The sequence below is a fragment of the Leucoraja erinacea genome, chromosome 29 (assembly GCF_028641065.1).
Source record: "Leucoraja erinacea ecotype New England chromosome 29, Leri_hhj_1, whole genome shotgun sequence".
NCBI lineage: Eukaryota > Metazoa > Chordata > Chondrichthyes > Rajiformes > Rajidae > Leucoraja > Leucoraja erinaceus.
In genome coordinates, this window is record NC_073405.1 from 23375418 (window position 1) to 23392300 (window position 16883).

Sequence of the window (16883 nt, forward strand, 5' to 3'; positions counted from 1 at the left end):
ACCTTTTTCCTACTGCAAAAGTATGTCAAGGACTCAAATGTTGGTCTAATCCCCATGTGTAACATCTTGGAGCTATTGACCCAGAAATTGCTGGTAAATGCCAGCAGCTTAGAACAAAATCACTGGCATTTACCTGTCTAAATGGAAGCAATATCTTAGACTTGCACGTTAGTGTTGCCAAACAAGTCCCACAATGAATGACCGATATTTGAATGATGAGAAAAACCCAGCCCTTTTGATTTTAATTAGGAATCTTGGATCGCAGAGAATAAGAAGGTGTTGTGGTTTGGTTTACTGTTTTTAGTCATTTGTCACTGTGGATGTATAGTGAATTGTTTTCAAAAAGTTATTGCAATTATTGATATTTATTAATTTTTTTAATATACATTTGTTATTATATTTGGGGTCTCTTGGATCTCTTGCAGCTTTTGCAAATGGTAAAGCCGAGAATAGTGCTACACTGGCTTTGGGATAGGGCTTCTTCGATGTGCTGCTTAAGCTCCTGTTGTCGTTCAAACCTTGTTACTGGAGTCCCAAATGGTGATATTTCCACTAGTGGGAGAGTCTAGGACTAGAGGTCATAGCCTCAGAATTAAAAGACGTTATTTTACGAAGGAGATGAGGAGAAATTTAGTTAGTCAGAGGGTGGCGAATCTGTGGAATTCTTTGCCACAGAAGGCTGTGGAGGCCAAGTCAGTGAATATTTTTAAGGCAGAGATAGATAGATTCTTCATTAGTACCGGTGTCAGAGGTTATGGGGAGAAGGCAGAAGAATGGGGTTAGGAGGGAGCGATAGATCAGTCATGGTTGAATGGCGGAGTAGGCTTGATGGGCCGAATGGCCTAATTCTATTCCTATTCCTTATGACCCAAATGCTCCAGGCAAACAAGATCTCCAATTCTAGTAAAGTTAGGCACCGGAAGAACATAGGTAAAAAAAATTCTAGGCTAGTAAGATGCAGAGAGTTCTGTACTTCCAAACAGTTGACCAAATAATTTAATGGTCGTTTAGGAAACCAGCATGGTATGTTGATTTTAGTTTTCCTTTTGAAAAGCATGCAACGGTCAAAACAACAATGCACAAATGTTTTATTTGACATTGACGCCATATTTTTAGACTGATTTTCCAAGGTCCTGCGCGATATTCAACTTTGACCAACTCATCGGATATATTTGTGTTTTATCTTTTAACAGGACGGTTCTTGTAATGGCTTGCAGCACTATGCTGCTCTAGGACGTGATGTAATTGGCGCAACCTCTGTCAACCTAATGCCCTGTGAGGTGCCACAGGATGTCTACAAGGGAGTCGCACAGCAAGTAAGTGGGATGAGCTGCAACGATCCCTGTGATTGATCTGTTTGTCATTCACAGTTCATAGCCCCTTGGTGAGTGAGGCAGCAGCATGCTGTCACACTGATCTGACAATCTGCACCTTATTTCGCATCCCACTAAAAATAGAAGGATGTTAATATCACACATTGGTGATAGTATATACGTTTGTATCTGTTGGAAATAATTAATTCCGTTTTTATATTAATTTTGAAGATATATAATTACTTGTTTTCCATTGCAAAACAGTTGTTGAAAATATGACTCCCAAGTGTTAGAGTAACTCAGCCAGTCAGGCAGCACCTCTGGAGAACATGGATAGGTGATGTTTCAGGTCAAGACCCTTCTTCATTCTGAAGAAGGGCCCTGACATGAAAAGTCACCTATTCATGTTCTCCAGGGATGCTGCCTAACCTACTGCGTCACTCCAGCACTTTGTGTCTTTTTTGTAAACCGCCATCTGCAGTTCCTTGTTTCTGCCTATTGTTGAAAATATGTTCTGTTAATACCTGAGAATTACACTCATGTTGTACAAAAGTATAATTCAATTATTTTAAATCATAAATAGTTTTGCTATGCTTACTTCTAATGATACTCCCGATCTCTAATACTGTGGACAAGATACAATTGCAGATAAGTGATGTTTAGTGTAGTTTCCTTCGTCAGTGAGGAAATATTAACAATTGTGTAACTGTCGTGAAATGTGTACTGAGCTCATGAAAATTGAATGTTTTCTTTTAATTATGGTGAGGAAAAAAGATAAATTCATTCTCCCGAATGAGCTTTAGTCCAAATCTTACGTTATATTAGAAAGCCATGTATCAAATAAAATATAACGCTAGATCAATAACTTGCATTACGTTGTCTTGTATGACACTGGAAGCTGGCAAACAATATTCATCCGTTGCCTTTGGCACTTGCTCTATCCCTCTTTCTTTGAAGATGCATCATAACGCCTGTCTTTGATAAGTGTTTAGTCATATGTGTTAATAACTCCATGTGCAGCTGCAGATCTGTTTTTGGCTGGATTATGTTCTTCTGGATTATAGTGCCTTAGGACATTTTGCAATGAAACAGTGCTACAGATGGTTGAGTATCTTTTCCTTTGCTTCATTATTTAATGAGCTTGAATTTTTCCCTTCAGGTCGAGCAATTCAGAAAGCAAGATGCTGAAAAAAATGTAAAAGTTGCTCAAATCTTGGAAGGTTTCATCAATCGTAAAGTAGTGAAACAGACTGTAATGACCGTGGTCTACGGTGTGACACGGTTCGGTGGGCGGCTCCAGGTTGAGAAAAGATTGAAGGAAATTGAAGATTTTCCAAAGGTACTTAAGAATGTAGTGGTTTTATGGGCAAAGACTTAAAGGTTATTTAGTTTTATCTCTAGGGTAAGATGGAGCATTCTAGTCCATATAAAACTGATTTTCTGGACAAATAATTTAAAAACGGATTAACCTGCTGACAGACATTCCAGTTCTGTTTTCTTGCCTATCATAAATTAGTATGCGCAGCTTAGAAATGTTTCAGTTTGAGGATGAGAGGAGTTTATAAATGAGATATCAGCCTTAACTTGATCACAGTGCAAAGTTAAGATTTGGGCCAGAGGAATAGAATGAAAACCATTTCACACAAAGCTTGAAAAAACATAGAAATGCTCAGCAAATTATTCAACATGGAGCATAGAACAGTACAACACAGGAACAGGCCTTTTGGATCACAATGCCCGTGCCGACAGTGATGCCAATTTAAACAAATCCTATCTGCCTGCATAGAATCTACATCTTTCCATTCTCTGCCTATTCATCTGTCTGTCTAAATGCCTCTTAAACGTTACTATCATAGCTGCCTCCACTACTTCCCCTGGCAGTGTTTTCCAGGCACCGACCACTCTGTGTGTTTAGAAAAAAAAACTTTCCTCATAAAACATCTGAAAGAGAAATAAAATTCTATCCATGATTCAGTCAACCTCATTTAGTGCTCATTAATCTTTGAACTTTCTGTCATGCAAACTACTGCTTGGCTTTTTGAATAAGAACTTTGTTTTTGGTTTCAAAAGTAATATTTTGATATGGTCTCAGATTCAAAGAAAGTAACTGACGTAATCAGATAGTATTGTGATTTAACAAGGAGAGTCCATAAACGCATAAGAGTTAACTATGGGATTTTAGCAGAAATGAAACACAAAGGATCATAATTAACATTGTTTAGTTACAGAACAGTTTGGTTATAGTAAGTTAGGATGTTCTATATTTGACCCTGAACATCCTACAAAAAATCAATGACTTGCACTGAGTTGCAATGAAATATAAATGACCTTAAAATAAATTTAATCTTGTACATCAGTTGTTACTTCAAACAGAAATTACTTGAATTAGACAATTTACAACATACCAAGTATCTTAACACAGCAACACAGCATACTAGATATTAAACTTGGGGGTAATCTTCCATTTCTTCAGATGTATTAGTCTGATTTAACCATGAACACCGTTGTCACGGCTAGAGGAATAGTATGCAGCATAAGTATGTTGATTTTCAACAGAATGCATTTCCGATTAAACTAAATAATATTTTTTTAGTTTTGAATTAATCTTTGTTTCACTTTGGACTTCTATGTTCTAGTATTAAAACTTTATTTTTAAACACAAAATTGAAGATAACAACACCAACTTCAATGTATTTGCCGGTTTGACCTTGCTAAAACCTTATGACATTAATTGGGAAGGTCTATCCCTCAAATTTGGTTACATTCAAGCCCTGATCGTCGCCAACCTTTCAAAACGGGACTAATCTCAATGCTAGCCAGCATCGAGCAAAGTTGCATCTTTGCCTGTAACTGTCATTTTCACCTCATTTCCTGTCCTCTCAATGCATTTGTGTCTTGCCTACAGCAGGCACCTAAGGCACAAGGGAGAAATACCATTGATGCTGCCTCCGCAAAATCCTCCAAATCTACTGGCAAGAATAATATAACCCCCTTCTGTGTCAGTCACTATTTCCAACATTGAGGCCAAGTAACGCGCAGTTGGTGCCATTAGGCAGGCAATACCATTTGCATACCTCATACCAGCCTTCAGAAACAGACATTGTTACAAGTCCTTCCTCTGCTCATTTGTTCTACTCACAAAGCAAGGTTTCCTTAAAATTGCAAAATCCTTCCTGACTCTCAGGAATCCTTGGTCCACTCAAAAAGGAAAAAGAACATTCAGAATGACATAGGGGATCTTGCACCCAACTGTCAGGAGCACAAAAAAGTCCAGTGTAAACAGCAGAAGGAGCCTATCACCTCATAAACCATGCACCTGTCAATCTTAGAAGCAAGGAACTCCAGATGCTGGTTTACAACAAAAAAACACGAAATGCTGGAGTAATTTAGAGGGTCAGGCAGCGACCGTGGAGAATATCGATGGGTGATGTTTTGAGTCGGGATTCTTCTTCAGACCATTCTTCAGTTAGAATCACAAAACACTGCCCCTCTTCCTCCTTCCCCCACAACACCCCTCTCCGTCCCCTCCTTTTTCTGTTCCTCGCCCTCCCCTTTGCCCCATCTGGACTCGTTCCTATTTCTCCCCTCCCCTTTCACCTACATTCCTTCCTCCTGCGTCACAATTTACAACTTCAATCCTTTTGTCTCGCACATTTTGTCTTTTCATCTCTGGTCTTTGTCCTACCATCTGCCTATCCAAAACCTTCCTCACCTTTGTCAACCTATGAATCAGAACCAATTTGCCAGGCTTTATCCTGTCCCAGTGCTCTTTCACCTCCCCACAATCAGCCTGAAGAAGTGCCTTGTCCTAAAATATCACCCATTCATGTTCTCCAGAGATGCTGCCTGACCTGCTGAATTACTCCAGCACTTTGTGTTTTATTTCATTTGTAACTCATATCAGGCGTCACCTGTCGCATCTCTGGTGGTGTATAAGAGGCTATACGTTGATCTGATCAATCACCTCAGAACCCCCAGAGTTGGTCTGAAAGAAAGCCATCCGCAATTACCGGCACTACGTAAGAGAAGAGTAAAAGGCCAGATAAAAATGCAGCATTTTATGCTTTGCTACATTAAATGGCTAAAATGCAATTACATTTCTATTGAATATTTTAATTTCATCAATACAAAATGTATTTTAAGCAATCCATTACAGAAACTCCATTTGTTGGAATGTATAAAACTAATAATGTTATGTCATGCAGCTTCGTGTTCCTTCTGAATTGATGTGTCTCCAATGTCACTTCACATGTCTTTTGTTGTATGGGATGACCATCATATTTAAAGTGGATTTAACTTGCAGGACTACGTGTGGGAAGCTTCTTATTACGTGGTGCAACAAGTGTTTAACAGCTTAAAAGAGATGTTTACAGGCACCAGAGAAATTCAGGTAATTTCACTCAATGTGGTTATGTTGACGGCTAATCATTTGACAGAGTGGTCAAAGCTGAGCCATTATAATCAACTTTAAACTAAACAATTGGGATATTACCTGATCCATTTGGGATATTAATGTTTGTAGCATGACAGAAAAATGGACATGGTCAGATGTGTTATTGTTCTTGATTGAACTTGGCATTTAAATTAAACCAAAAATACTTCTTTCTAGATCCACTTTCTTGAAGTCATAATTATGTCTATGAAGTGAAAAAAAGAATATTTGAGAGCTGGAAGCAAAGCAGATTTCCGAGTGTGAAGAACAGAATTCAATTTTAATAAGAATGTGCTTTCTTTCAAATTGGGCAATCTTCCGAATTTTAGAGTCACAAAGTGCTGAAATAACTCGGCAGGTTAGGAGCAACTTGGAGAACATGGACAGTTGACGTTTCGGGTCGGGATCTTGTACAAAATCTTGATGCTTACTGTTGTGCGTAATTCTGGTCGCAGCATTTCAGGGAGGTTGTCATAGCAATCGAGAGTGCAGAAATGATTTGCTGGGATGTTGCCTGGAATGGAAGGCCGTAATTATGAAGTGAGATTTGAGTAAAAAGATTTCTTCTCACTGGAATATATGAGGCTAACGGGTGACCTTATAAAGGTTTATAAAATTCTGCAGGGCATAGATGGAATAGATAGTCAGTATCTTTTTTTTCCCCTTGGGGCAGGAGACCCTAGAATTAGAAGGTATGAATTTAAGATACGAGTGTAGAAATTTAGAGGAGATCTTTAGAGAATGTTTACTGCAAATGGGATTAGCATTGAAAGGCAACGCTGTCAGCGTGGTTGAAATGGGCCAAATTGTTGCATGTTTCTATGGTTCCTTGAGAGAACATTAATATTTAAATAGAAACATGGAACTGCAGATGCGGGTTTACAAAAAAAAAGACACAAAGTGCTGGAGTAACAGTGAGTAGCATTTCTGGAGAACATGGATAGGTTACATTTTGGGTCGGGACCCTTCTTCAGACTGCTTAGACTGGAGAAGGATCCTGACTCGAAACGTCATCTATTGATTTTATCCAGAGATGCTGTCTTACCTGCTGAGTTACTCCAGAACTTTGTGCCTTACTTTATTAATATTTCAGAGGTCTTCAGTCTGCAATGAAAATGACTAATAATAAAATAACCCAAAAGCATAACTAGCAAAATATATATTTGCTTTTTAAATTGTCTTGGTGCCTTCCAGTCCTTGGCAATGCTGCCAAATTCATTTGGGAATCTAAACATAAATTTGTCACATTGTGTAAACACACTGATTCATAGGGTGTTTAAAAAATTGATATTTCTACTTGAAAAATGCCCAGAGAAAGTGTTCCAAGTCTGTCTAGACGCAATATCCTAAACTAGATTTTTTTTTAAACCACATTTTGAAATCCCCAAGGATGAACTGAAAATACAGTTTACTAAAATAAAAACTCAAAGCAGGTCAGGTAACATCTGCAGAGAAAGCAATGAAGCATTTTCTTTCATATAATTGCCCAGTCTTCAAAACTTCCTCCCAGACATTACAGTTGAGTTCTCCGAGATAACAGGTTCCTCTGGCCAAGGAGTCCAGAGCAAAGGGTCGCTGTCACAAAGTGAGAGGTGGGCCATTAAGTATTGAAATTTCTTCACCCAGGGAGTGCTGAATCTTTGGAAATTGCTGAGAGCCATGGAGGCTATCATTGATTGTATTCAAAACAGAAATTTGTATATTTCTGGGCATTAAAAGGCATTGGGGATTAATCAGGAAGATAGGGAAAATTGAGGAACTTAAGGACACAAAGAGCAGTAGTAATTCAGCAGGTCAGGCAGCCTCTCTGGAAAACATGTATCGATGACATTTTGGGTCAAGGCCCTTCTTCAGACTACTTGAGGGAGAAGTTCAAACATAATCTATTGACTGACCGACTGGGCTCGAGTGGGCTAATTAACCTGTGGCTCTTTTTATTTATGTTCCTCCCAATGTAAACTCTCCATTAATGAGGATCAGGTTAAACTAAAACCCAACTAACATTAATAATTGCATGTTTTAGTGTATATTGGCTTCTTCATCTAATTGGTTTTCTCTTTAGGACTGGCTAACGGAAAGTGCCCGACTAATTGCCCGATCAGGAAGTTCAGTAGAATGGGTAACCCCACTGGGTCTGCCGATTGTACAACCATACCACAGGACCAGAACTACATTAGTAAGTACCACATGGAACTCTATTATCTATCTCCCCTCTCAGATCTTTTAATCAACTTAAACAGCTAAATGTGTAAGAAGGAACTGTAGATGCTGGGTTACACCGAAAAAAGACACAATGCTGCAGTAACTCAGTGGGACTCTGGTTTTAGTTTAGTTTAGAGGTACAGCGCGGAAACAGGCCCTTTGGCCCACCAAGTCCACATGGACCAACGATCCCCGCACAATGACACTACCCTACACACTAGGGCCAATTTATACTTGTTCCATGCCAATTAACCTGCAAACCTGTATGTCTATGGAGTGACTGAAGAAGGTTCACCCATTCCTTCTAAACAACTAAATCACTTCCCTAACCATATCATATCTCATGGTACACCCACACCCCTTCTGAAAGTCATTTAACGAACAATCTTTCTGTTTTCTGATATTCCTACCATAATCTAAAGAAATCCATGAATATTCTTCAGATTTGAATGACATGCACATCTTATCAAGTCTCTTTGGCTATCTTGTGACATCACTGCTGATCTATAACTCATTAACCTATCTTTGTCCCATATTAGTTAACAGAAACACAAATATAATAATGTCAAATTGAAGTAACTATGAAAAGGTTCATAAGAGATTGCCAGATATTGGCATTATTAATAAAGGCATCAAGTTTAAAGCAGCACAATTATGTTAAATCTTTATGAAAGATTAAGCTTCGACTACAATATTGGTTTCAACGCTGAGCATCTGACGGAGATGTTCTGACCTTCATGATTGAGGATTTTATTTAATAGATTGGAGAAGCTAGAATAATTTTACATGGGACAATTATGATTGACTTGATTGATATATTCAGAATTCAAGCTGCTCGATTGATTAATCATTGGGAAATTGCATGGTGGGGGGGAAAAGATCTTTAAGCAGAGGCTATAGATTTAAGATGATTGGCAAAAGCAGCGGGGCAACACAAGGAAACGATTTTTAATATTGAGTGCTGAAATGTTCTGCCTGAAAGATGGTTGAAGCAGATTTCTTTTTTAAAGGAATAGTACATGGGAAATTTTGTAGGGCATTGGGGAAAGATCAGGAGACTGAACTAAACTAGATTTCTCTTAACTCCACAAGTATCAATTGATATTTGATAATCTGACTATTTTATTTCTGAAGGTTTTACCTTCAAAAGGCTAAAATTAACTATGCAAATTATTTTGTAATGTTTTATATTACTAAGGAGAAGGTTCCTGAGAAGCTGAAAGGTCAGAAGGTGAATAAGCCACTTGGACCAGGTGGATTACATCCCAGGGTCTGAAAGGGGTAGCTGTAGAGCTTGTGGAGGCCTTGGTAGAGACCTTTCAAGAATCAGTAGAGTCGGGAAAGGTTTCAGAGGACTAAGATTGCAAATGCAACTCTACTGTTTAAGAAGCGAGTGAGGCAAAAGAAAGGAAATTATCAGCCTGTTAGCCTTACTTCAGTGTGTAGGAAGAAACTGCAGATGCTGGTTTGAACCAAAGATAGACACAATGTGCTGGAGTAACTCGACGGGGCAGGCAGCATCTCTGGGGCAAAGGAATGGGTGACGTTTCGGGTCAAAGTGTTTGGGACAAAGACCCGTCATTTATTTATTTGCCTCTGTGCTCCACAATTTGAGATTTGTAATCACATCACATGTGGCACATTGTCAGATTTTAATAAAGGCCATTTTTATACATTTTTGTTTCACCATGTAGAAATTACAGCAGTGTTTATACATAGTCCCCCCATTTCAGGGCACCATAAAGTTTGGGACACATGGCTTCACAGGTGTTTGTAATTGCTCCAGTGTGTTTAATTGCCTCCTTAATGTAGATATAAGAGAGCTCTCAGCACCTAGTCTTTCCTCCAGTCTTTCCATCACCTTTGGAAACTTTTATTGCTGTTTATCCACATGAGGACCAAAGTTGTGCCAATGAAAGTCAAGGAGGCCATTATGAGACTGAGCAACAAGAATAAAACTGTTAGAGACATCAGCCAAAGCTTCGGCTTACCAAAATCAATGTTTGGAACATCATTACGAAAGAGAGTACTGGTGAGCTTGCTAATCGCAAAGGGACTAGCAGGCCAAGGAAGACCTCCACAGCTGATGACAGACAAATTCTCTCTATAATAAAGAAAAATCCCCAAACACTTGTCCATCAGATCAGAAACACTCTTCAGGAGTCAGGTGTGGATTTGTTAATGACCACTGTCTGCAGAAGACTTCATGAACAGAAATACAGAGGCTACACTGCAAGATACAAACCACTAGTTTGCCACAAAAATAAGATGGCCAGGTTGCATTTTGCCGAGAAGTACTTAAAAGGACAATCACAGTTCTGGAAAAAGGTCTTGTCGACAGATGAGGCGAAGATTAACTTATATCAGACTGATGGCAAGAGCAAAATATGGAGGAGAGAAGGAACTGCCCAAGATCCAATGCATACCACCTCATCTGTGAAACACAGTGGTGGGGGTGTTATGGCCTGAGCATGTATGGCTGCTGAAGGTACTGGCTCACTTATCTTCATTGATGATACAACTGCTGATGGTAGTAGCATATTGAATTCTGAAGTGTATAGACACATCCTATCTGCACAAGTTCAAACAAATCCCGTAAAACTCATTGGCCGGCAGTTCATTCTACAGCAAGACAATGATCCTAAACATAGTGCTAAAGCCACAAAGGAGTTTTTCAAAGCTAAAAAATGGTCAATTCTTGAGTGGCCGTCAATCACCCGATCTGAACCCAATTGCACATGCCTTTTATATGCTGAAGAGAAAACTGAAGGGAACTAGCCCCCAAAACAAGCATAAGCTAAAGATGGCTGCAATCATCAGAGAAGACGCCCAACTGGTGATGTCCATGAATCGCAGACTTCAAGCAGTCATTGCATGCAAAGGAAATGCAACAAAATATTAAACATGACTACTTTTGTTTACATGACATTGCTGTGTCCCAAACATTATGGTGCCTTGAAATGGGGGGACTATGTATAAACACAGCTGTAATTTCTATATGGTGAAACCAAAATGTATAAAAATGGCCTTGTGTGCTATTTTGTCTACATCTCACAGTCTGCAGTCTTGCAGATATTCTTACGTTCTCTCCGTAACTTACTTTCCTGCCTTTCTTTTGGTTTATCTGAAAATTCACTAACCATATCCTTGGTGCCTTCATTCAAGTCATTTAAGTAAGCTGTAAAATATGTTTGAAGGCTCAGCCCTGATACCCGTGCTTCACTACTTGTCACATCTGCCAACCATATAAAGACCCACTTGTGTCCGCTATCTATTCTTGGCTCGCTTTATTGCAATCTCTAATTTTCCTTTCCTTGTCAATCTTTTAGTTTGATTTTATATATTCAATTCAGGCATCTGACCAGTCGGCTATCTTTACATTGACGTACATTTTAGTTGGCTTTAACCTTAATACTATCTTTAAGTTAACAACAGATAGTAGAATTTTTCTTTTTCCTCTTGAATGTTTCTGCAACTGTATCTTAACTGACCAACTCCATAAACCTAATTTGCCAGTTTACTTTAGTTAGCTCTGCTTTTGTGCCCTTTTCTTCCCCTTATGTGTCAAATTCTCTCCTCACTCTCAGAATTGAATGTAAGATTCAATTGTATCAGGATCACTGCAATCGATAGGTCTCATCATAATTAGATCATTAATTAATCCAATCTCATTACACTACACAATGTGAGGTATAGACTGCTTCTTTTTGGTTCAAGGACCATATGTTCGACAAGGCTTTCCCACAAGCACAATACACTTCCCATCCATGATGTGTAGGAAGGAACTGCAGACGCTGGTTTAAACCGAAGATAGACACAAAAAGCTGGAGTAACTCAGCAGGTCAGGCAGCATCTCAGGAGACATTTTGGATCGCGATTTTTTTTTTTTTTCCCCCGATTATAGGAATAGCAATAATTTTAAGATTAAAACCCCTTAAGATTATTGTCACACCTTTCTGACAAATTCCCATTATTTCTTATTTCGAGGAAACTCAGGAGATGATTTTTTTGTCTTTTATCTCCTTCTCCATCCAAACCACCCCTATATTCTGAATTCCTGAATTTGCATTGTTGCGTTCAACACGTGCTATTATTAATTAATAAAACAACACCCCCACCATGTCTTAGCTTCCTGTCCTTCCTAAATATCATTGTAATGAGAGAAAATTGATCACACTGAAGCTTACAGAATTCTTGTGATGCTTACGACGGTGGTGTTTCTCATGGCTCTCTTGAAAGATACTTTCAAGAGAGAGCTAGATAGGGCTTTTAAAGATAGCAGAGTCAGGGGATATGGGGAGAAGGCAGGAACGGGGTGCTGATTGGGGATGATCAGCCATGATCACATTGAATGGGGGTGCTGGCTCGAAGGGCCGAATGGCCTACCCCTGCACCTATTGTCTATTGGCTGGAATGTTTGGAATGAGGCCAGCAGAGTTTCAAAATAAGGCCTTGTTAATCAGAGCTTAAATAAGATGAAATTTCTCCTAGAGTAAGGAATCTTTAAAAATGTCCCACTGAAGAGGGCCTGTAGCTGAATATGAGAAGCTTTGTTTCTCGGTACAGGTGACAATAATAAACCAAAACCTATTCAAAATAGATGTAATTATACTTTTAGATATTAAGGAAATCAAATGATGTGTGGTGAGTATGGGGGGATGTGGTGCTGAGTTAACAGATAAGCTATGATCTTGAAAGGTGGAGTTGGTGTAATGGGTCAGTGGCCAAACTTCCTATTTCTTGCACTCTTATGTGTTGTGTAACAAATTAGCCTCTACCTGCGCCACTTTATTAATACAAGTCATTGGTATATGTGCAGGAGTCTGTGTCTCTCACGTTCTCTATCTCTCGGAAAAAGCTCTCTGCCTATTGTGCTCTGACCTATTGTCACAACTTTTGCTTTTGGAGGCAAAATAATGCCTTTTCCTGTTGCTCTTCTACAGAGATTTTGCAGATTTTACAGGATTCCCAGTTATAGAAAATGGAAATAATTATTAGGAAAGAAATATGGTATTTGCAGTAAGCAAAAGCCTAATATGTGTAACATTACATGGGTCAGAGAGGCTTTTAGGTCCATTTATCCATCAACACTTTAAAAGAATCATGCACTTCCCCAAGTTCCAACCCCGACTGTGGCATTTTTATTAGGGAACTAATTCAGAAATCTTGCCATGACACTGATTTCAATGCAGATGCTTCCATTTGATATTGTTAAAGTATAAAACACTTGGTGGTGGTGGACTGAACCGAGCAACAGCATTTCAGCTTTGCATTGTATAAATTAATGCAACCAATGTATGATACTTTGACATTGCTGCCAGAATTTGATATAACATAAGCCAATGACCTATTTTAAAACAAAATCTTTTATTTATGTTTGAAATTTAAGAGCATCTATTTTAAGAATGGGAATGATTATAAATATACTGTGTTGAAGGTGACTCTTGGTAAATGGAATAGGTTGTAATACATGAGAAAACCATCCAGATGATTTGTAGCTATATTTCAGAGATAAATGTGATCTGCATAAAACATATTGATAATCAAATGTAAATATATTAATGCAATTAAAGGATGATTAAATGTTTCTTTGCAGGATACATTAGCTTTTCAGTTACTCTCCCTTCCCGTCTACCTCCTCCACTCTCTTCTCTCTCCCCAACTTCCTTCTGATGGTTTGGATACAGTTTCTCTCCTAATGCCCATTCTTTTTTTTAACGCTTATTTTGATGGGATATTAATAAATAAAAAGATATTGCGTGCATATGTACTCCTATTTTCAATTGGCACCCACACTTTTTCTTCTGGTAAGGTTTCTGGGATGCGTGTCACGAATTATTTCAGGAAACGTTCAGTATCTTCAATTCTATGTGGCTTTGCTTTGGCACCAAGTCAGAAATGAACAAAAATACAGACTGAAGGGCCTGTTCTACTTGGGCGTCATTTGCGCGTCACGCATGTGGCTCGCGAGGATTTTGAGAATCCCAAAATCCTGGGGCGCTGCGAGCTACCGCGCATCACCGCCTACGCCAACATGCGCGCATCGTGACGCGTAAGTGATGTCGTGTAAATGACGCGCAAATGACACCCAAGTGGGACAGGCCCTTAATATTGCAAATTGTATGAATTAAGTTCAAGGGGTTCACTTCAACGTATATGTTTGCAGGCTTTCTTCTATTAGATTTACAATTGTTTAACTAAATTAAATTGAATGCAGTTTTTAATAGTATTTTAAATAAAAGCTAAATAGACAAAATGTTGAAATACCACCTAATAGAAATCAGTTGTGTGGGAAGGAACTGCAGATGCTGATTTATACCAATGGTAAACACAAAATGCTGGAGTAACCCAGCAGGTCAGGCAGCATTCCTTCTTAAACTCTCTGGAGAAATGGATTAGGTGACGATTTTGACTGAAGACGGGTTTCGACTCAAAACATGATCTATTTCTTTTCCCCAGAGATGCTACGTGACCCGCTGAGTTACTCCGTGATTTTGTGACTATCTTCAATAAAATGCAGTTGTTCCAAATCAAGAAATGGTTATTCTTTATTTCATTGAAAATATTGCAAGTGAAACCACATTCATTTGTTTTGCAGCTCAGAAGCCCTCTTCAGAATTTAAAACTTCAGATAAATCATGATGCAACTCAGTAAGTATTTGACTTTTTAATGAATGGCATATGTTGTATTTCTTATTTTCCAAATGCTTCAGGAGCTGCATTTAATCCTGAAGTATGCGTACACACTCATCAGGTGGATTGGTCAAAGAGAAGTCACTGTTCCCAAGCAAAGTGAACAAGGCAATTTACACACTCCACAAATCAGGTTGCAGGTTCTGGCACAAGGTTCTGGTTCAGGTATATTTTAAATATGTTGTTGTTCATCACTTCCTTCCAAACAACAAGTCTAACTCTTGTATCACTCTTGGGTGAAAAGAAAATCCTTATCTTCATTCGAGTCTAGGAACTGTAATTTTATTTCATCAAGATTTTGAGCTCTGTTTAGGGAAATTAGTATTTCTTTCTCATCCTGTATGAAACTCAAGAGGTTTATATGCTTTTTGTATGTTGCATAGTTCACACATTTCCCCCACAGATGTTCGTTGACCCTAGCACTTTGTGTTGCTTATGATTCCAGCATCTGCAGTTCCTTGTGTCTCCACTTGCTGGACTTTGGCCTGCCCCCACCTCTCTCCTCCAGCTTTCTCCCTCGTATTCCACCAGTCTGAAGAAGGCTTGCAATCCCAAACATAACCTGTCTGTTCCATCCACAGATGCTGAGTTACTCCCAAACTTTGAGTTTTGGTCAAAATTCCAGCATCATCAGTTCCTTGTGCCTCAAAAAAAGTCCCAATTCTTACATACATTATCTTGCCTGATAAAAAACACTATCTATATGCCTTTGTAATCACGTTATTGACTTAACTAACTTCATTGATCTGAGGACCTTCATTTCAAGGTCCCGATGTTACAGATATCCTCCCAGTATCCTGTTTTTTTAATTGTACATTCCCTTGCCTTGTTTGACAAATGCATTATCTTGCATTTCTCTAGCATAAAGTTTAGTCTTTTTTAATGAGCTGGCCAGTCTAATCTTAAAACTGAGACACAAGGAACTGCAGAAACTGAATTCTTGAACAAAGCACAAAGTGCTGGAGAAACTCAGCGGGTCAGTTGTGGAAGGAATGGACAGAAAATGTTTCGGGTCAAGATCATTCATCACAATGATCATAAAGCTGCATGTTTAAGTTAGTAGAATTTGCAACATTCAATACGATTTACACATTGAACAGATGTAAAATATTAAAACATTTATCTCGGTTCTGGAAATAATACTATTTAAATTTGCTCAATAAATAGAACACTTAAATGTTTTGTTGAGCTGTTCAGTGTTTTACAACAATATTGACCAAACGTGGGGAATTTATTTTGCATTCTGAATTAATTGCCCTGTTTAAAAAGCAAAGGCTAAAAATATAATATTTTGCACTTTTAATTTACATTGTTGCAAAACCCCAACCTGTGCTCAAGTTTTTTCTGGTATGAATCTTGAGGATGGCCAATAGTTCTATGAAACTTTAGCTTTCAAATGTAAGCACTTAATTCCTAACCAATTCCAAATAACAAAATAGTTTACTTTAGACTACAGAGATACAGAGGGGGAAAGGGGCCCATCGGCCCACCAAGTCGGTGCCGACCAATGATCACCTCATACACTAGCACTGCCCTACACACAAGGGACAATTTATAATTTACAGAAGTAAATTAACTTCCAAACCTGTACATCTTTGTAGTGTGGAAGGTAACTGGAGCACCCGGAGAAAACCCACGCGGTCACAAAGTGTAAACACCATACAAACATCACCTATAGTTAGAATAGAACCTGGGTCTCTAGCGCTGTAAGACAACAACTCTACTGCTGCACCACTGTGCTTAACTCTATTAGATTTATTTTTCATTGGTCAATTTATACTTTAAACACAACGCTAAGTATTTCTACAATTTCAGTGTCGTAAGTTGCCACATTTTGTTGTAATATAATTTGATAGGCCCTCGTTGTGTGAATCATTGAAGTCCTCCACGATTTATACGTTGAGCAGATTTGTTACATCTGACAACATTTGATTTGTGAATGTGATGAGCAGAAAATTGCTTTGTCTCCTCCAATTTGTGGTTCATTCTTTTCACATAAAACACCATAAAAATCTTTTTTCAGCTGAAGCCAGTTTGGAAAATCAAAATTAATAAAGCTTATAACATTATATGCTTGTAACCAATACCAGATTGAAGATATGAATATACATTGCAATAAATGCACTCTGATCATGAAGATTTGAAGCTTCAAATCTTGGGCTGAAAAAGAATTGTGCCAGAATAGTCACATTCACACCATGAAGGCCATTTTCTGAATGAAGTTCTGGCTGCAACTCCCTCTG

At 38.5% G+C, this 16883-nt stretch overlaps 1 protein-coding gene across 1 annotated transcript in view; it reads left to right on the forward strand.

The window, feature by feature from the left end:
* polrmt (polymerase (RNA) mitochondrial (DNA directed)) overlaps positions 1-16883 on the forward strand; it is a 69293-nt gene that overhangs the window by 40231 nt on the left and 12179 nt on the right. Inside the window, exons 12-16 of the mRNA XM_055658900.1 lie at positions 1194-1316; positions 2473-2652; positions 5617-5703; positions 7808-7921; positions 14546-14598. Of these exons, the coding sequence (XP_055514875.1) occupies positions 1194-1316; positions 2473-2652; positions 5617-5703; positions 7808-7921; positions 14546-14598 (557 nt within the window). The remainder of the gene's footprint in view (positions 1-1193; positions 1317-2472; positions 2653-5616; positions 5704-7807; positions 7922-14545; positions 14599-16883) is intronic.